Source organism: Phalacrocorax aristotelis, chromosome 28 (genome assembly GCF_949628215.1).
Source record: "Phalacrocorax aristotelis chromosome 28, bGulAri2.1, whole genome shotgun sequence".
NCBI classification, from domain to species: domain Eukaryota; kingdom Metazoa; phylum Chordata; class Aves; order Suliformes; family Phalacrocoracidae; genus Phalacrocorax; species Phalacrocorax aristotelis.
Genome location: NC_134303.1, coordinates 1,435,710 through 1,457,390, shown reverse-complemented (window position 1 = coordinate 1,457,390; position 21,681 = coordinate 1,435,710). Strand labels below are relative to the sequence as shown.

The window sequence follows — 21,681 nt, the reverse complement described above, 5'->3', positions numbered from 1 at the left end:
CCGATTAAAACAAAAAAATAGAAAGCACAGTGAATTGAATACATACTACCTTTTTTCTTCTTCTTTTGGAAGGAAAATTTTTGCTCAATAGCTTTCACTTCTTCCGCCGAGATGAAATGACGGACGTTGTAGCTCACCCCCACCCTGTTGAGGTGGCCCCGCACGTGGTTCGCCAGCCCGATCCCGTTGTGAAACCTGTCTGGGCAGTAGGGACATTTCCTCTCCTCGTTCTTCAGCATGGGTGAGTCAGAGTCCAAGAGGTCATCAAGCTCCAGAGGACCCTCCAGAGGAGAATCCAGTAGGAGCATATCCAAGGGAAGGGGCTCTTCCATCATGAATTCCCGGGAAGCGAGCGTGGTTTTCTTCTTGAACGGCTTCCCCCGGGGCCGCTTCGTGGCCTTGGGGTGCAGGTTCACCTCCTCCAGGAGGACAATGGGGACCATCTTCCGCAACTGCTGCTGCTGCTCCTCCGAAGCTATCGAAGAGTCCGTGGCTTTCAAGGTGTCTCTGAACGTCCTCTTGAGGTCCAAGGCAGCTTGAGGGATGGCGACGGGTTTGATGCCTCTGTTCTCGCTCAAATCTATTTCCGTGCTCACGGAGATCTCCTCTTCCATGCTCCCAGCATCGTTGGCCAACATCCATTTGTGCCTGAGCTCTTCCAGCCCCATTGAGTGGCTCCTGAGACCATCGCCTTCTCCTTCAAGGTGCTGAGCTGCCGCTTTTTTTTTCAGCTGCTGCAGAGCAAACTGAGAATACGCTTTAGCGGAGGGAAAACCGGACAACCCCAGGTTTTTATGCGGGGCAGCGTACGGAGCTGCTTTCCTGGCGTGAAACCCTGACGTCTGGTAGTCCTTTTTACTAGCCCCATTGCTTTTCTCGAGTCTCGGCTGAGTTAGGGCAAAACCGTGGACTGCATCGTAATGCGACGTGCTTTCTCGGTGAGGTGGAGGGAAAAGCCGGTCTGCTTTGCCGAAATAATCTGTCTCTGCAAACCGGCCCGGCCTGGCGGGGCTGTAGGCATCTCTGCTAGTCCCTGGTTGATTGGGATCATCCTCATACACCTCCGTGTCCCAGGAGAGGTGGGAATGGGCGTATTTCATGTGCTCCTTGAGGATGTTCTCATTGGGGGCCGGGAAGCTGCAGAGCATACAGGTGCTGAGCCCTTTGCCGCTGCCGTGAGGTGGTACCTGCATCTGCAGGGACACGTGTTCATTTGGTTTGAAGTGTTTGTAGATGCCGTGCACGGGGCTATCCCGTATTTCTCCGCTGCCCGCGCTTCCGAAGAGATTCATGTTCTTTGCCCCTTGGTCCTTCCTCTCCTTGACGTGCATCTTGGCGTGCTGGACAAAGATCTTGGAGGAGTTTGTGCCGAAGACGCACTTGGGGCACTGCAGCCGCGCTTCCCGACCTTCGTCTGGAAACTCGTTCAACTTCTGGATTTCTTCGATAATTTTTTCCCTAGACTCTTGGTGGAGCCTTTTGTGCTGCTCCAAAGACGTGGGGTCTCCAAAGGCCCATCCGCACTCGTTGCAGCAGAACTGACACTGCCCTCCCAACGCATCTCTGTCTTGGTCCCTCCCTGGTCCACGATTATGCTGAAGCATGTGATCCATCAAATGTTCTTTTTTCTTGAAATAAATGCTGCACTCGATGCAGGTGTACACCGTAGGGTCCTCCTCCGGACCCATCTCCTCTTTCCCCTGCTCCTCCAACAAGACGCTGCACACGTAGGGCCTCATCTCAATATCGTAGGAGCTGCAGGGAGCAGGCTCCAGGGACATCAACGGGATCCGCTCCACCGAGTCTTCCGCATTTACCGTCCAGGACTGTTTGCCGACGGCGAGGTCCGCACCGAGCTGAAGACCCGGCTTCTGTATTGTCCACTCGGCCGTGCTGAGCGTGTTGATCTCGCCCAAGTCCGAGTCAACCATCAGCCCCTTCCTGTGGGACGAGGAGCTCTCCAGGGATTTGGACTTGCCGAGGACAGGGTTTAGCGTTTTTCGGAACACCGTCGGAGTCAGTGGAGGAGGCACTTCACGCACGGCCTGTCCCCGAAAGGGCAAGTTGGTTGCTACATCTGTCGGCTTGCTTATGTCTTTGTAGTGAGGACTTGGGCTTTTGTTGGGTCTAGAAATCCAGTCGACCCTCTGGACGCCCCTCTTGCTTTTATCTAAGTGCTCTTTACTGAGGCCTTCAAGTTGCTTTGGTTCATTTTTAAGATATTTCTCTTCCCCGCCGCCAACCGATGCCCCCGCACAAGGGCTGGGCGCCTCCGCTGGCGCCTTGCCACCATCCAGGTCCTCGGAGTCGCTCTCCAGTTGCTCAGAATCCACCTGCGCGGTATTTACAACCTGGGGCTCCACGGCGAACGTCGACTCCTTTACGCACCGCGTGTCCTTCGAGTCCTTCAAGCCAGAGAGTCTCTCTAAAGTGCTTTCATCTCTCCCATCGCCCGCTCTCGTCTCCAGGGCGGAGGCGTCCCAGGTCACGCTGCCGGACACGGTCATGTTTCGCAGGTCTAGGGAGCTCCTGGCATCCGTTCTGTATAAAGCCTTCTTGAACTCCAAATGCTCTTCATTCGTGGAGCTGCAAAGAAGTTTTGAGAGTTAATAACCGGTTAACGGGATAACACAAGCATTTCCATTTACGAAAGGGTTGTCGTGGAACCAGAGCGTGCCTGCGTGGTGTTATGGCACAACAGAGGCTGGGGATTTCATGTCTGACTCCCATATCACCCCCAATATTAAAGACTTGGGACAAAAACAAGCCCATCCCTTCCCATCCTCCCTTGGCCACGTACAGCTAGAATAACTCCTGCATCCTCTCCTGGGCTCGCTCCAAGCTCGTTTCAGCAATGGCGGTATCTTCTCCCTACGGTGGCTCTGCCACATTCAGGCAAGGTACAACAGGAGTGTTGGGTTCCCATCACCACATCTCCAATTCCTGCCTCGGGCCAGAAGTCACCTTCTCCTCGCTCCACCCCACTCTCTGCTTCTCCTTCCCTTTCCTCTCTTAACTTCTCAGGATGCTCGGGCACCTTATTGCCTCCTTTTTACCCAGCTCAACAGAGATATTTGCTCTTAGTGATGACACTTAACCACTATCAGGCCAAAGAACAGGCCAATGAGCTCTTCAAAGTTGCATAAAAATAGATGTAAGTGTCAACATGGACCATTCCAAAGGTCTCTGGGATCAAAGGACGGTTTGTCCCCATGCTTAAATGAAAGTCCCTGCGTGATCCCTCTCCACAGCAGGAGTGGGAAGGCTTTCTTTCCTGTGCAGAGACCCCAAGCCACAGTGGATCAAGGCGGTTCCTCCCCCATCCTCTTCCAAACCCTCAGCAAGGACCCCAAAGCTGGGAAGACCCCATCAAGCAGCTGGAGAACATGAGCCCCACCGTGTGACTGGGTGGCCCCCATGCCACCCAGACGGGTGCTGCAGGCACCACCACGGCACTGAAGACGTGTTGGGTGTTAGAGAAGGGCTGAGCGCACCCATGGGCAGCCCCAGCCTGGTGGTTTCGAAAGTCCTGCGTTGGGCTTGGAGGTTTTTTTCAGGGAAGAAGGGACACGGCAAGGGCCATGATGGTGCAACAGAGGCACTTGATGCTCTCTGAGATGCCTTGAGGGATTGGAGACATCTGCATGGGACCAACAGTTATGAGACAGGATCTAAGAGCCTCAAGCCCTTCTGCTAGGGTGGGGAGAGACTCCATGGGGAAGCAGAAAGCCTCAAATAGCACCAGATCCCCACATTTAGGCTTCTGAACTGGGATCCAAGCGACCCAGGAGCCCTGGTGTCCCTGAAGGCAGCTTCACAGGGGTTTGACAGATGCCAGCTCTGGGACAGAGCAGACTTGGGGTGTCCACTGAGCTGCAGAGCGAGGCAAAACTCCCCCACGTCCCCATCCCTGCCCTAAGGATGCAACCCCGCTTCTGTCCTCCACAGCCAGCTTCTTGCCCCGCTTCTCTATGCAGCACCCGTGGCACAGATGCACGGCCAAGAGCCGGATGCAAACCACCACATGCCGGCTCCTGCTCTCCACTAAACCATCCCTAGGGAAGAAACCTGCCAGGCCGCGGAGCCTGCCACCCGGAGAAGCCCGGTGACTCGAGACCTCGTGCAAGTAGCTGCTCCAGGGCCAGCAAAACACTATCTCATGGGTCAAGTTGTGCTGCCAGGAGAACAAAGCGCCTTTGTTGGAGACAGCAGGGCTGCCAGTTCCACATGGTTCTCGCACTGCCTCTCTCTCCTCTTCTTTTTAAACCTATTTATTTCCAGCTTGTTCCTGGAAAAAGCCAAGTTTAGGGGCGAACCGACCCTCCCACCCACCCTGCGCTCACCCTCCCAGCTCCAAACCTTTCCCTGTTTTTACTCAGGAGGAATTACTGCGGACTGGAGGACGGGCTCACCATTGTCTGTGGCTTGATATCAGGGAAATGTGATTCCCATATGCACCGTAAACCCTGCAAACGTTATTAAAAATAACTCACTAAGGAAACCGCTGGCCCAGGAAGGATCAGCCAACAGCAGATACTAAAATAAGACCATTAAAACGTGCTGGGCATTGGTTGCGTTACTAGACAAGCTAAGACAGAGAGCGATTCTGAGCCAGGCGCGGGTCCCCAATGCCATGAGGGACAAGGGCCCTTGCCTTGCACGAGCCTTGGGCTGGCACCCCAAAATCTGCCTTTTCCAGGGTGCTCAGAGCTATCTGGGACACCCTTTAGCAGCTTCAGGACACCCAACATGACCAAATCAAGCATCCACCTCCCAACATCTCTCCCTCACAGCAGGGACAGCCCCAGCAGCTCCAAGGGGAACCGGGATGGCCCCGAGGGGTAATTTATCATCGGCAGAAGCAGGGTGGTTTGTTGGGAAGCAGGACAAATGAGATGGATTTAGAGCAGCCAACACTGCTCTGCAGCGAGGGGACTGTACTGGCTGGCTCCGAAGGGACCTGCTGGTGTCCTCGGTGGTGGGACAACCCTCTTCAGGGACAGCCAGGGAGATGTTCTGGGGCTTTGTGTAACTGGAGTACCATTAGCCAGTGGAGAGATGCTCCCGGGTGCTCCCCACTCTACGGCATCCCTTGGGAACTTACCCGAGTTCGGTCCTGTGAACTGTGGCTGGGACGGCACCAGAGAGGGCAGGATCAGGCTCATCTGCAACAGAGAGGAAAGCTCTAAGGTCAGTGCCCAAGTGAGGCTTCTTCAACACAACTTGCAATAAAGTGATTTTGTGTGTGTGTGTGTGTGTGTGTGTGTTAAAAAAGCTTTCCCAGCAGATAAACCCCCTCTGCTCCTGCTGCCCGTCCTTCCCTCCTACAGCCAGTTCCGGATTACAGGAGGATTTCTAAGCCACACTTAAGAGGGTTTAATCCCGCGCGCAACTATTTGATGTATAATCGTTCCTGCAGCTAAGCAGTTTAACGGGAAGATGCACACGCCGCTGGCCGCGCTTCCGCCGCCCCTGCTCACTGGAGAGGCATCCAGCACGGAGCCGCGGATGAACAGCTGGACAAGGGTTGTCTTGGCCCACCCTACGAAGACGACTGGTTCCCTCCACTCTATAGACGGGGCTCACTGGTCCCAGTGTGCTTCCCTGCCCTTGGACCAGCACCCAGGGTTTCTCCAGAAGCCCAAGCATCATCTGGAGCTTGGAGGAGCTTTGCTTCACTCCGGTGTTGGCCAAATCCCCAGGACGGCTCCTAGGCTAAATCACCTCCAAGCCTGCTCGCAAGAAGACGCAAGGCAGGATTTCGGGCAGCAACAACAGGTAGGCAAATGCCTCCTGAAGATCTGCAGGATCTGCCGAGATATATCAGACCCAGATATACCCTTCCTCAGGAGAAGGAATGCCTGTGTCCAACAAAGACGCCTGGAAAGAACCTACATGGCCCAGAGGCTTCATTAGCTGGGGCTGAACTCAGGGCAGGACGTGGGGGTCTTGCTCCTCATGCCGGATCCCCCCCCAACCTGGTCCAGCCACGTGTCGCCTCTCCCAGCCATATGGAAAGCAAGGACTCACTTGTTATTACAGGTAAGGCTGGGAGCTTGGGGAAGCCAAGGCGTAGCTAAGTGAATCCACGTTGTTTCCTGCTGTGAACCAGCCCCAGGCAAGCAAGCTTGCTGCTAGGACAAGGAATCGTCCCACACCCCTGCTCCCATCATCATCTTGGGTCACAGAATGCCCAGCAGCCCAAGAGTTGCTCGGAGCTCACCAGCACGGTGGAAATAACCACGAGACCATGGGAAGGAGGCACCACCAGCTTGATGAAGGGTGCAGACCCAGCACCAGCCACGCATGGGGCTCATGGAGAAAAGGAACATGCAAGAAGCAGCTCAGCCTTCACCAGGCACCATCCAACTACCCAGAGAGCCATTAATGTTGAACACAAAGATGAGAGAGAACAGGATCAACCTGCACGTCCTGGGAAGGAAACAAGGAGTGCTTTGGAAACACACAGCGAAGGAGATGGGTTTTGCTGCAACCGCCTGCAGGCTCAGCCCATGAGAGCCTTTACAGCCCAAACTGACCCGCATCCCCTCCGAGACGGACGCAGCCGCTCGCAGTTTGCATTTGTTCTATGGATTACTGGTTATGTGCCGTAAAACCAGGAGGAACGTGGTATTTAGGTCACCACACTGGTTAGGGAGATGGGGGAGGCAGGGCAGGACCTGCCCCAAAAGCAGAGGAGGGACGTGAAAAGCCAGAGTTGGCTTCCCATCCTTCTGACATCTGAAGAGAGCCTCCTTAGAGCCGAGACTTTTAAGGCTGAGCATCTCCAATGTGTAGTTCTTATCCAGAGATGATGGGGTTGGAGCTCTTTCATCTAGATGCAGAGCTGGGACCACGCACATCACCGGGGCTTAACCAGCATCAGCACCGTCAGAGCCTGTCCTACAGAGATGGCAGCAGCCCTGGCTCCCAGATTAGGTCCTTTTGGCCTCAAAATCATTTTTCAAAAGGCCGGCAGGACCCAGGGCCAAGCTGCCAAGGTCACGGGAGACGGGCAGCATTCATTCAGGAAAGCCTGAGTCACCAAAGGGCCAGGGCGGGAATGCTGGGGGGAAGGATGGGGGAAAAACCCAACCCTCCCAAATCGGCAGATTTTAAACACTTCCATAAATCCCCAGCGTGTGGATGGAGAGGGGCAGAGAGCACCAATCGCCAAGAAAGGACAGTGGCAGGAGCCTTCCAGGGACTCTTTTGTTCTCCAGAGCTCCAGCACGGCGACTATTTTTAGAAACTGTCTCCTTTAGAGGAAAACATGCGGTGATTTATCTTTCTCCTGATGAGCACGTAACTGCACTCCCTGCAAATCCTGGTTTCTTGGAAACAGCGAGAGATGAGGGAGTTTAATGTCTTGGACCTAGGAGGCTCAAATTTACCCTCTATGGTAATCCAGCAAGAGCTGCTCCTCTAACCACAGGAGCGTAGCTGCAGCTTCTCCCGGGAGAGCACGGCAAATCTGAATTCATTTTTCAGCTCACGGTCTCTCCTCCAAGAGGTCAAACACACTCGTATTGGGGCCACAGATCTCTCCTCTGTTTTTTCCTCTATTCCAGAAGTTAACACAACCCAGGCAGACATCAGGACATTTAAAAAAAATAATAATCAAGTCATCACATGAGCCTGCAACAAAGCTGGTGGCCAAAACACACACAAAAAGCCAAAGATAAGGGAAAACCCGTGAGTTTCCCAGTATGTGAGTGGTTATGCGGAGACCAGGAGCTCTCCTACATGTGGCAGACCCAACTCTAGACAAATTCAGCGATGGTTAATCACATAACGCATTTCAGAGGTCATGGATTTACAGATACCAGCATCTCCAGAAGAGCCAAAAGAGCCCCAGCTCATCGAGACCATCAAGGTCAGGGTTGATAAGCAGAGGTTAACAGCCACTCAAGAGGTTTGAGCATATCAAGGCGCAAAAATTTTGCCTAAACCATCCCCACCACCCCAGAAGACACCAGGATGCACTTCAGGGTGCTCTTCCACATCACCCCTCCTCGTATGGCAGATGCTTCCTACACAAAAAGTCCAGTTGATTTTGTACCGGAGCTACTCAACGTGTATTTTGAGACTAACGACATACCAAATGGTAGCTGTAATAATTAGCAAGCAGGAGGCAACAGAGGTGTTGATAGATCCAACATCCAATGAAGCCAGCCCAGTGAAGGCCCCCAGCCATCGGGGACTGGAGGAGGTGATGGATGAAGACAGGCTGGTGGAATTGGGCTTGTTCCGCTTCAAGATGAGAGCATGAAGATGCTGCCTTCAGCCACTAATTGGAGGGTGTAGAGAAGACGAAGCCAAACTTCTCTTGGACATGGGCAATAAGAGGACAAGGAAGTCACAATGTGGGAAACTCCTCCCTGTGGGAGAGGAACAGTTCTGGAAGAGGCCAGAGGTGTGGAGGATCTCCACCCCTAGAGTTGCCCAAAACTCAACTGGATGGGGCTTGAGCAACCTAACTTTGAAGTTGGCTGTGCTTTGAGCACAGGGATGGGATAAAGACCCCTGGAGAGTCCTTCCAACCTCAATTATTCTGTGCTTTTAGGATTAAAGGCCCAAAGAATTTCAAGAGTCTAAAGCAAAGACTTTTGGACAGTGGTTTCCATCAAGATGCTAGACCACCTTGAAACAGGGAGAGGATTTCTCTTCTGAAGTGTTCAGCCAAGAAACTATATTCTCCTGAAAGTTTTCTACCCAGCTCCCAAGAGGTGTCTAGTGACAGTTTACTAGAGCATAAAGGAGTGAAGATTTTAAGGAAAACTAAAATACTATTATTTCCCAAACATCAAACTGTGTAAGGCTCTGTCCCCTGAACGCAACAGGTTTCCCTTCCACGCAGTCCTCCAGGATGGGAGGAAGGACGCCTGCCTGGCCTCCATGTGCTTTCTGCATCTCATATCCCAGCGGTACAAGATGAGGAAGGAGACTCAGCTCCAACTCCAGCCCTCCAGCAGCTCCCAAAAAATCAGCTGGGTTTCCACTGCAGAAGGACCGGCACTTCCAAAAGACACCGTTCTGAGGGTGGGATGAACCGGTCTCCAGCCAAGGGATGGAAAAAAGAGCTTCTTCCAGAGGGTTATGACTTGGCCTAGACCACAACTAGACTCAACAGACATCAAAAATTAAGCAAGTTGGACAGGAATTTGCAATACAACTTTTCTGAGCAATCTGAGAGCTTCCAAAAGCCCTCAAAACCAGCTGATTGCCTCCAAAAAGCCTTCACTGAGCCTACACATGCTCTCCCAGGCTTTGTTTTTTTCCAGCCTATCTAAACAAACTGAAAAAAAGAGGCAAGAAGAGATATTTTAGCTCTTCTACAGCCAGGCTGAAGGGCATCGCCATTTGAGCAATGGTATTAGGCAAGGGGTGAGTTATTGCATCATCTTCCGAGTAACGCAAGATGTTGCAAGGCGTAGATTTAGCTCTGGAGTTGAAGACTAGCTCCTACCTAAGGCTCACATTTTAATCTTGGGTGTCTGAGAGCAAAAGGTACCAGAAGGATCACTCATTGGCACCACCAGCTGATACAGCTTCTACATATTGTAAATAACCTGGAAAAAAAAACAATTAGCTCAACACGTCGCCTTTTGCTGTCCAAAAACACGAGAGCAACCGGCGGTACCGAAAAACCCAGCAGACGGACCCGCACAGCAGGATTATCGCTCAATAGCGGTGGGAAAATGCCACGTCTCCGTGCCGCTGCAGTGCCGGCGCCGAGCAGCTGGGTTTTTACCGGTGTGCTAGCACCCAGCCCAGCCATGGGGACTTCTGCTGCATCGGACGGCGCAGATTTGGGTTTGTCACCAGTGCAGTGAGGAATCCCACACTGGAAACGTTCAGTCACACGGGGCTATATGATGGCAAATGGATGGGGTGAGTTTTCCAGCCCCCAATGCCATAGGAGACATTTAACTCCTCAAGACCTCACTGGAAAGGCAGGGAAGCAGGAGTTTCATTTCCCACATACCAGCCCATCTCCAAATCCACCCCACAGCCCCAAACTTGGCTCTTCCAGCCCAAAGCAGCCATGCAAGAAGACCGCTCCAAGGCCACGTCCATGCTGGCAGAGCCACAGCAGGTCCAGCCCGAGCTGGGCTTGTGTTTACAGTACGAACAGGGGTGTTTCGTGGGCAAAGGCACCATCAATACTTCTGCTCAGCAATGCAGACATCCCCATGCAGGGGCAGGCGGCTCCGGGCTGAAAGCAGGGGACAGGAGAAGCAAAACACAGAGGTCCTGCAAACAAGGGTACAACTAGCAGCTCTCTCCTCTCCAACCCCCTCTAAATAGGACCAACAGCTCCCACATGAAGGCAGGGGCTTTGCCTGAGCATCACGAGATGCTCCACGGCAGAGCTTTTCCCTCACACAAGAAAAGATGACTGCCTGCACCCCGGCATCCCCCCATCCACCGAAAGCACCTGGATGAGCAACCTGGGTGCTCTACACGTGTCAGATTCAAGCTCTTCGATGATATTCCTGCCCCAAATCCCTGGGGTAGATGCTACTCCTCTGTCCCAAGAGCCCGGCGTCGCTCCTGCTCGCAACAGCCACCCTCCAGCAGAAATCGTTTCACCCACAGTCTCACGCGCGTGTCCAAACGCTCTCGCCAAAGCCAGACGAGACGATCGTGTTCTCCAACCCTTGCTGTGGCTTGCCAGAAGCAAGCTGGAGATTTTGCTCACACTCCTGAATACAGACGAGCTGGCACGAGGACAGGCTTTGCTGCGGGAGGGCTTGGCCGGTGACACTAACGTCACGTTTTCTCCTGAAAACGGGCACGTTTGGGTTTGGTTTTCCTGCACGCAGCTCCAGGTCCTGCTCCGATGGAAGCTCTCGGCCGTTTGCAGATAGAAACGAGAGACATTTCTTTCTCCTTTGCGTCGCGTGGCAGTTCAGGGCAGTATTTAAGGACGCTCCTAAGCCTGCGGGCAGATGACCTTGAGGACAGGAGCTCTTCAAAGCACAATTTGCTGGCAGCACACCGCGTCTCATCTGACTCAGGCTTCGGCGGCTGCTGACAGAGCTGGGGATGGTGCCGTTGCGTTCATGCGACACCGACAGCTCCACGTTCTCTTCTGCTTGGGCTTCCCAGGAGCAACGTGGGTCCCTTCACCCCTCTGCAGGTGCAGGGTGCTGGAAGTTTGTGTATTTAAGGGCTGGAAATGCCCAGGGTTGTGCAACCAGCACCCAGGTGCTGATATTTCTGCTGCTGGACTTTGCACAGGCAGGAAAAAGGCACCACAAAGGGCCCAAGCGACAGCAGTCCATGAAGAGTGGATAAACACTTACGTCCCCCAACATGCCTGCTCTATTCCCAGGAGATGAACGCTACAGGCTCACACACCAGGGGATCAGCTCGTCGCAGCAGGATGAATAACCCACCGGTTGGAGCTGCTCGTGTTTTAACCCACGCTCTGGCCTGGGGGTTGTTGCCTGGGCTGGGACTTTGCTCATCTTGAGACATTGGCTGGACTCCGGAGCTTGGAGGACTCTATCATTGCTGTGAGGGGGTAAAGCAGACTTCTGCTGATGAAAGAACGATGTCCAGCCCCGTAACGAGGTGAAAAACCCAACGTAGGCATAACAGCATCCTAAATAGATGCAGCTTGGTGCTCCCCAGCCAAAGGATCCTATGGGATCCTTGCACCGCTGTTACTAAACACCAGATTATTCTCCCATTGACTCGCCGAGGCCACACCAAGCCGTAGTAATCCCAGCAGGGGCAGAGCCATCCATACGTAGTCTCTCTGGCTCCTTGAGGTGCTTAGCCATGCTGGAGGCGACCCAAAAAGAGGAAGCAGGACTCTGCAGGCAGTGTAGAGCTTGCATGAATTTAGACCAGCTCCAAAACCATGGCAAACGGCGCACCGAGTGCTGGCAGCCGTGGTCCCATCTGTCCTGTCGGCACCACGCGTCCCCGTCACCCCTTGCACCAGCTCAGCTCATTTTCTGAGCTGTTTCAGTGGGTCTAACATAGAGAATTACTGGGAAAGATGGGATCAGGATCAAAAAGCAAGGACTGCAGATACCTCTGGGGAGGGACAAAGGCAACTGCCAGAGGAGCAGGTCAGAGCTCTTCTCCACAGCTTGACGCTTATCTCACCACAGTGACTCATGCAGGATCTCTCCACCAAGAGGAGCTGGGTGCAAGACATCAGAAAGGTATTTAGGAGGCCAGGGATCAGCACAACCTCTGGGGAGACACCAGGACAACCTGGAGGACAGGGACAACGTCCTGGTCCTACCAAGTCCAGAAAGCTCTTGGCAAGAGAAACCACGCCACCAGGAGCCCCAGAGCAGGAGGCCTCTGGGCACTGCCAAAACTTGCAACACCCCCATATCAGCGTTACTAGAAAATTTTAAAGACAATCATGAGCCACAGAGCGAGGATGAACATGCAGATGTTTCCCAGAGGAGACGACCCCGGAGGCCACATTGGCTCCAGGCCAAAGCCACCCTGCGTTCCCCATCCACCAGCAACATGCGGTGATGGCTGCAGGTCTCAACGGGCACAAGGAAACCTTGAGGCAACGCGTGAGTGCCCACCCTTCCCAATGGATGGCCTTTGGGACAAGCACAGGTCTCCCTCTCCAGCTCCCACCTGCCCTAAAATCAAGCCCATGGGCTTCCACTCTCCTTTCACAGAGGAGGAGGATCACAACCCTGCACAGAGTCGATTCCGTCTACTGGGTCCCCTCTTTGATTTCTAGATGCAAAATAGGATTTGTTTTCACTCTGCCAGGACACCACAGATCCCAAAACCCCACGTGAGACCATGGGCACACGGCCCCGCGTCCTACCATGCGCTCGGGTACAAGCGGGTCCCTCTCGCCTCCGTCACCAGCAGCGGTTCCAGGGTTATCCTGTCCCCACTATCGCAACCGGTTCTCCCTCGAGCAGTTGGAAAGGCAACGCCTGCTCAGGAAGTGGTCTCTGCAGCAGATGGAGGTGGGGAACGGCACGGCTGCAAGGGGAGGGCGCTGGATGTGCTGACTCAGCATCCCAGCGAGCTCCGGCTCGTCCCAGTGAACCGGCCGCTCAGAGCAAGGCATGCAAGACTCGCCCCCCCCCCAGCCCCAGCCCCTTTCCAGCATCCCACTTGGGCAAGCAAGGCCAAGCGATGCACCGCAGACCCAGACAAAAAAAACAAACAAAACACCACCAAACGGCTTCAGCCCCACCAGCACCCATTTTCCATGGGGGTTTCCCCAATGCCACGAGCCCTGGTTATCCTTCGCTCACTTCTCATCGTGCAGGATTTCCCTGCCATCGCTGTCACGCCCAAGCTTAATTCTTCTCCTCGAAACGCAGACCCAGCACCCTGGCTGTCTCTCGGCTTGGCTGTGCCTGGGCACGCTCCATCCAGCGGCTCCAGAGTTCATTCTTGCCGGTCCGGACAGATCGGTGCGTGTTGCATCTGTACAAAAAGCCGCTCGAACCTCTCTGGATGGGACCCCTGCGTTATCGAGAGCACCCCAGCTTGTTCCGTGGGCCATCCCCGGGATGCAATGTCTTTGCTGCGTGCTCGGCAGCTGCGTTTGTCGCTCCTTCGATGCAAAGCTCGGAGTTTTGGCATCGGTTTGGCACCAACCGTCCACTTACGCTCAAGTCAAGCACTTCTCTCCCAGCGCTGATCACTGATAAGAGCAACAACCCTCCTGCTGAAACACACCATTCCCTGTGCACGAGCTCATCATCCTCCAAGAGATCCTCGTGTTTTGGCTCAGGGGAAGTAAAGAATCACCTAAGAGACCCTTGTGTCTGGCTCTGAAATAAAGAATCACCCATCCAACGCCGCTGTCGATTCTCAAGACGGGACCCAAGTGCAGGGGTCCCGTGAGGACAGCTGGGTTTAAGCAAACTGCTCACACTGGAGGAAGGAAAAAAAAAAAACAAACCCCTAAACTAAGCCAGCGCCTGTTGGCTCGTGTGCATGGGCTCGCGTTCAAGCTGCCCGAGTCAGCAGAGCTCAGGAAGCTTTGCGCGCTTCTGGAAGACGGAGCCGTAGGAAGCATGACACATCTAGAGACGTTGGCTCCGCTCCCCGGGATGTTTATGGTCAGCGAGAGCTTGCCACGATTTCACAGACTTCACATAAACATCTGGATGCAGGACACTAACTGAGGCTTAACTGGAGATGCTGTACTGGCACAGGGCTGGTGAGCGCCACGTTACGCCCGAGCCGGAGCAGCAGGACCTCAACATGGATGTGCAGGGGAGGCGGCAGCTTCAGGCACCCATCCCACCACGAGCATCTGCACATTTCCCTTGGAGAAAAGAGCGGCACAGGATGACTCGGTTGCCCACCGAAGCCGCTCTACGAGCGACCCCGCCTTCCTGTTGAGCTCCGATCGAGGAGGAAAAAGGATGAGGTGCCTCATCTCACTGGTCACCAAGGGCTGGAGAAGTCCCAGCAGGGTGGAAAGGAGATGTTAAATGTCTGGATGGGAGCCACACCGCAGCTTCAAATGCTTCCCTTCAGCTCTCCCGGGGCAGCGGCGTCCCTCCACCCCCTGTAGGGCTTGCCAGGGCCACCCAGGTTGGCCAAGAAGACATTAAAATTTTTATCTCCCAAACCTCGACCATTTGGGCACTGTCACCTTCTCAGAAAGAGCTGCACAGTGACATGCGGTTTCTTTTCCAAGAAAGAGGCCAACCTGCAGGTCTGCGAGCCAAAGAGCAGAGCCGGGGAGGACGAGCCATCTGCCCGGAGGAAGGGCCGCACCCTTCCACGACCAACGGAGCCGGAAAACGTCCCCGCAGCAGCCAAGGGACCTCGGGGGCTGGGGGGTCTCCACCATGGTTTTGGCCACCGCAACCCAATGATAAAGGTTTGCGAGGGCTTTGGAGACCAAGCGACACCAACCTACTCAAGGTAGAGAAGGAGAAGCATCACAGCAGTGAAAGACCCAGCAGGACCCGTGAACACAGAGGAAGATTTACGGAAGATCATGAAAGCCACTGGAGAAACCATCTATGGGGGCAAAGACTCAACTGGGAAGGAAATATTGAGGGGTTGCACTGAAGAGTCTCCTGGAGAGCCTGAGGAGCCGCTGGTGATGTCCCATACCTGCTCCTGAGCCCAAAGGGTGCATTAGAAAGGTCCCTGATGTGGAGGAGAGCCAGGCAGCAGCACCCCGAGGGAAAAGGATGGGGATTTTGTGCCAAAAATGCTGGAGGTAATCCCAGGAATCAGAAGAGAGTCAGGGATGATCGACCACAACGGGATGGGAAGCTCGTTAGCCGGATGACAGATGACCTACTGCACTCGGCGATCACATGGGAGCTGTGAGTCACCAACGGTGTGGTTGGGAGGGAAAAAAAAAAAACCACCAAAAAAAATAGAAGAGAAAAAAAATTATATCTAGCTAGTTGTGGTTTGCAACCTGCAGTTCAGAGATGACTTTGAAAGGCAGCAGAGAAAAGCCAGCCCGTTGTCAGCAGCTTGAACTTGCTCTGCAGGCATCTGCTCCCTGCTGGAAAACCTCTGGCAAATTTAACGAGATGAAACACAACCCCCCCCGCCGTTTCTCCCTGAAACTCCACGCATGACAGGTCAAGGAGTCCACGCTGAGACCCCGTGCAGGGTTTCATCGCTGGTCTACAAGTGAGATTAACCAAAACTGAAACAGGTGCGAGGAAGGGCTACCACAGGGAAAACCAGCTCTTCTGCTGCGAGCAGACGAACAGCGTGGCTTGTTTAGCTTGGCACGGCCGAGCGGGAACCCGACACTTTCCCAGCGAGGAGCTTTGCTCTTATTTCCAGCCTCCCTGCACTCCCCGGCCAGAGGACATGAGTTATACTTGGGTTTTCTTAGCTCTCAGGGTATTTGCAGAGCCTGGGGGGATGCACTGGAGCCATGCCCTGCTCCCAGCCCCAGCATGGGGGGATGCAGAGCCCAGACCCATCCAAAAAGCTCCAGGCGCTGCGAGGCAAGGCTTTGCACTGTATTTCCTCCAAGAGAAAGGCAAAATCTGGTGGTACAAGCCTGATAATCAGGGTCGAGGAATATCCCAGGATACTCCAAATGTTTGCAGGATTCCAGGCTCTGGTGGTATTTCCGAGGCTCCCACAGAACCAGGATGAGATGGTGGGGCAAGGAAACACTCAGCGCCCCAAACCTTGGGCTGATCCTGCATCAGGTCAGGAGGATGACGCTGCTCCTTCCTCCGCCGCGCGTGGACAATGCTACCACCTCTCAGCATCACTCGCGCTGAACGCGCTTGGCCAACAGCACCTCTCAGGACAGCACCAACCCCGTTTGGCCCCGCGATGGTAACTCTCAGCCTCAAAAACCTCCTGCTTTGAGCCTGGAAAAAACCTCCAGCAAAACCTTCACGTGCTTCAGAAAACAATGCTGGGGTTTGAATAGGGTCGAGATGCAACTCCAGCTCCTAAACGCCGATTGCTCTCCAGTGCCTGCTGCCTGCTTCGGGCAGGGGAAGCATCTGCTCTAAGTCCACCCCCTAAAAAGACATTTCAACCCCACTATGACATCTTTTTTTGCAAGCTCTCCTTAACCATCCCTGCCTCGTACAGCCCCGAGCACGCCGGCATGGCACCGAGCCATCTCCCAAAGCTGACGGACCAGGTGCGGATGCTCTGTAAAACCTGGCCATTCCTCTACGGCTTAAAACCCTCACGGTTTCCTGGCCATACCCTTAAATCTGGTGGGACAGGGATTGCCCCGAGCATCATGGTCTCCCTCCGAGGGATGCTGCCCGCGGTGGGTCCTGCATCCAAGTACCTGCACCGGGTTTTACAGCTGCCGCACCACGCGGGGGAAACCACCCTCTGCAAACCAGGGTGCAAATACCTGTTTAACAGGGTATTTTCTACCCGAGGTGTTTCCAATTCTGCATTTCCCCCATTACCGAGCCTTTTAAAAACAAAAGGCAAGTGAGAAAGAGCACTGCCTGAGGGTGCCAGCCCTCCATTCAAGTCTTTTACCGGCAGCTAAGAGCCCAAATTGAGCCTTTTCAGAGGCGATTCCGATCCTTTAAAACCTTTCAATTTTTTTTATTTCCCTTAGAGTTATCAGGCCTTCAAGCAAATTCATCCTCTAGATCCTGCTCAGCTCCATCCAGCTTTAAGCAAGATTTATGTGACAGGCGGCAGAAAACTTTCCTCGTCAGCAGAGGACACATCCAGCATCTCATGAAAGAACAGTTTCTCTCCAAGCTGCTTGAAAGGCATCCAGACTCTGTTGCAAGCTCATCTTGTTTGGATCCATCTCTATTAAGTTTCCAGCAGATCTCGGCTGCTCCCATAAAAGTGGTAGTGTTTTTACCGGCAATGAATGCAGGCGATTCACATCGCCGTCCCCTTTTCACTCCAGGTCCCTCCAACCCCGCGTCTGTCACTCCCATCAACGTTTTCCTCCATCTGAAGGCAGGTTTTGGCTTCACTATCATTAAAACAGGGTTTTAATCACGGAAAACGCAATGATGGTGGAGCCCTGGGAAGCCACAAGGCTCAGCTCCTTTATACCTGTAATGTTAGCAGGTGAGAAGATTCCCAAAGGCTGTTTTGGATGCTCTAAGGCCACCGGAGAAGGCTCCTGAGGGATCTTCTTGCTGTTTGTTGCTGTCAGCCTGTAACGAGCTGTCTTTTCCAGTTACAGAAACCCACCATCCGCCACGAAGACCTGGGAACACTAATTAATCATGCTGGCATACGTGCCGGGGCGCTCCGGAGAGCACGCGACGCTGATGGGCGAGGCTTGCTGAGCACGGATGCTTCCTCAAACCAAGCCAAGAGGTTGGATTCGGTCCTTGGCATGAGCAGGGGCTCTTGGGGCCGCCTTGGCACGGCATCCGTGCCAAGCCCTGGTTTTATCGCTGTGATGGAGAATCACCGGGCGGCTTCGCCTGGCACCATCTCACCCCCCATGTCGGGGCTGGCAAGGACACGTTGGGCTCCAGCAACAGGGATTGTGAGATGGAGCCCAAAAAGATGCTGAGATCTTTCCTCCACTCAATTATCATACATAGAGAAGGGCTTGGGGGCCCCTAAACACCCCAGGGAAGACCCCAGGGTGGAAAAGCAGGACTCTGGCCCCAAGATAAGCAAGAAGGGACTGAACACCAGCAACACTTGCTGGAAAATAGAGATAAAATGAGAATATTTGCAGCCCCTACCCAGGGCTTAGAATTAAGGTTGTACTTGGCCATCTCTGCAGGGACTATCCAGTACAAACTGGGGAGAAATACGTTCCCCAGCTCCTCCGTCCTTAAACTAACCCTTTTTTCTATCTTGGAGTCCTTGATGGCCAAGCCCCAAAATTCTCTTCCCACAGATACGCAGATTTTCAGGAGACAGCAAGAAAAGGAAGGATTTTGACCACACAGCCAGCCCAAAACTATAGTAACACACCAGATAACACAGTTACAAGGAGGACAAACCAGACATGGTGCCACTGGGGAGGAAGGGAAGCAGCTGCTCAGCTCCACGTTGCACCCTAGAAACAAACCCAGGTGGGATAAGTGCCACGAGTTCTCCTACAAGGACACCACGCTTCCGCAGCAAGAACATCATGTCTTAAAATCAGCTAGGTTCCCCCAAAACCACAAAGCACCGGCTGGGTTGAAACCAGTGTGTCCCAATGACACAAGGACATTGAAAGTGTGCAGCAATAATGCTGTTTCACCACGTCTAGGAAGAGGAGCAAATGTTCATTTGCCGGCTGCCCTTCGACCCCGTGCAGAGCCAGAGCAGACAGGGTCCGTCCCTCCTTCTGGAGCGCATCTGATGTAGCACAGGTTTTGAGGAGGAGGAGAGGGTCGGTTGTATGGCAGGAGCTTAGGGAGTGATCCTCCCAACTCCTCCATGTGCTGCTTGGTCTTGCTGAGTGCCCAGAGGAGGACTCAGAAGTGGGGCTTGCCCCTCCCATGCCCAAGGTCCTGCCTTCGCTGGGAAGTGTCTTCTCCGTCTCTAGAGCACAGCTTTCAGCAAGAAAGGAACATCCTTAAAATCTCCTGGGTTGGAAGAGACCCACGAGGATCATCAAGCCCAACCCCTGACTCCACACAGGGCAACCTAAAAGTTAAACCCTCCACCTGAGGGCGTTCTCCAAACTCTTCTTGAACACCAACAGGCTTGGGGCCATGACCTTATCCCTGGGGAGCTCGTTCCAGCGCTTGACCACCCTCTCTCTATGAAGAGCTCTTTCCTAATGGCCAAGCTGAACTTCCCTTGATGCCGCTTTAAGCCATTCCCCATCACCAGAGACCCGAGAGAAGAGGGCAGCACCTCCCCCTCCATTCCCCATCACAGGGAAGTTGTAGAGATCAGAGAGGTCACCCCTCGGTCTCCTCGGAGCTCACCAACCCCGGTGTCCCTCAGCCGCTCCTCACAAGCCCTCTACTCCTTTCACCACCTCTGTTGCCCTCCTTTGGACGCATTCTGATATTTTTACGTCCTTCCTAGACTGGGGAGCCCCAAAGTGCCCACGGGGCTCAAGGTGAGGCCACACCAAGGCGTGGGACAACCACATCTTTCAGCCAGTTGGCTGCACCGTGCCTAACGCACCCCAGGGTACAGGTGGCCCTTTTGGCCACGAGGGCACGTGGTTGACTCCCCTTGAGCTTCCCATCAACCAGAGGCCCCAGATCTGTCTCTGCAGGGCTGCACTGCAGCCTCTTGGCTCCAAACCTATACGTATATCCCAGATAACACCATCCCAGGTGCAGAATGTGGCATTTGTCCTTGGTCAGCATCATCCAGCTGGTAACTGCCCAATGCTCTGATCTGTTGAGATCTCTCCGTAAGGCCTCGAGGGAATCAACAGCTTCTCCTAATTTAGTATCATCACTGCTCAACTCCCTCGTGCAGGTCATCGATAGAGACACCGAAGAGAAAACCCCCTAGAGAGCACCACTAGTGACTGGCCACCAGCCAGACGTTGCCCTGTTGACGATAACTTTTTGAGCCTGACCCTTGACCTAACTGTTCACCCAACGTGTTGGGCCTGTGTCTAGCTGTATGCTGGTTACTCTGAAACAATATCAAAAGCTTTGCTAAAATCCCCCAAAACTACATCCACCGCCTTCCCTTCGTCCACGAGGCAGGTAACTTTTGCACAAAAGGATATTCAGTCAGGAAGACATGACTTTCCTTTCATGAACCCACGGTGGCTTTGACGAATGACTGCATTGTCTTTCAAGTGTTTTTCAATAACTCTCAGAATAACCTTCTCCATAATTTTACCAGGCACCGAAGCAAGACCGACAGGTCTATAATTACCGGGGTCATCTTTCTTACCCTCCTTGGGAATTGGAATAACATTTGTTAGCTTCCAGTAGGGAACGTGGGAACTAGCTTCTAGTCCCAAGACCCTTGATAAATAACAGAAAGGTCTCACAAGAACATTGGCCAACTCTCCTGGTAGCCTGGGATGAATCCCGTCAGGACCCGTAAATTTACATGCATGCACTTGCTGCGGCAAATCCCATACAAGTTCAAAGTCACCTGGGAGCCGGCCACTCCCCAAGTTGTGGTCCTCCAACCCAAACCCAACTCAACTCCATGGGGTCCCAGGGCCCATCATTGGTCTTAGAGAGAGGGGTGAAGAAGGCATGAAGTGTCTCTGCTTTATCTTCATCCCTATTTATGAGGCGACCAACTTCATCACGTAACAGACCAATGTTCTCTTTAGTTCTCTTTTAACATACTTAAAACCCCCCTTTTTTTGTTATCCCCCACAGTACCGGTCAGCCACGGTGCTGCAGGAAGCACAGCGCAAACATGAATTTCATTTTTTTCAGCAGCAGCAAACTCCAGAGAAGGATTAACATGGCCTCGTGCCGAAGCATTAGCTCATTTCTGCTGGGGTTGGGAGAAGGTTACGGTATCTCCATCCCCAGCTTGACCCAGCAGCAGTTTGCTCTTGCAGAAGGGGTCATTGCCACAAGCACTTATCCCTTACATGCTCCTGAATACTCCCCCCAATACTGAGAAAAAAAAAAAGACTAGATTTAGGCCACTTGCTGAGGTTTTCCAGACATCTGGCAGCCTGGATGGAGCAGGAGAGCAGCCTGGGCTGGAGGACAGAAGCAAGCCACCCCAAAAAACCCAACGCTGCAGCCACAACGCATCTACACCCACGTGCCCCAACCAAGAACTTGGCTTTGCATGGCCAAAAAACCAAGCTTGCACTGGTACAGAACCTCTCCTCCCCATAAACGCCCAGTGGAGAGGAAGGATTGGGCCATGTCCTACTTTGCAAGGCAGCAGGAGAATCCGCGGCCGTGCCCACTGTTGCCCCTGGCTTATTTTTAAACTGTGGCCCGGTTAGCACAAGCGACGGCACAGCGGCAAGGCTGCTCGGAGAGGCGGGGGGGTGCTGGATTTGGGAGGTTATTTATAGACACCGAAAGACGGGCACGGCAGGTGCTCCGCGGCTTGGACAACCGCTACCGAACGTGGGTGCGAAACCTTCTCCCAGCACACCGAGGAGGACCGCCGCGCATGAGACAGGACCCCTCCTCATCGCAGACCTTGTCTGTTCAGGGCCGTGGGTTTTGGTTACCAAAATACCACCCGCGGCAAGAAAACACCTTGAACAACACTCACCCCGTTCTCTTGGTGGCACATCTGAGGACCACGCCGTGACCCACCTTCCCACCCCACAGGGACGTCACCGCGCTGATGAGCAAC

General features: G+C 53.7%; 1 protein-coding gene across 1 annotated transcript in view; it reads right to left on the bottom strand.

Annotated features, from left to right (window-relative positions):
* Positions 1–21,681, bottom strand: part of WIZ (WIZ zinc finger) — a 59,525-nt gene that overhangs the window by 20,037 nt on the left and 17,807 nt on the right. Inside the window, 2 exon segments of the mRNA XM_075076022.1 lie at positions 50–2,586; positions 5,105–5,165. Coding sequence (XP_074932123.1) covers positions 50–2,586; positions 5,105–5,165 — 2,598 coding nt within the window.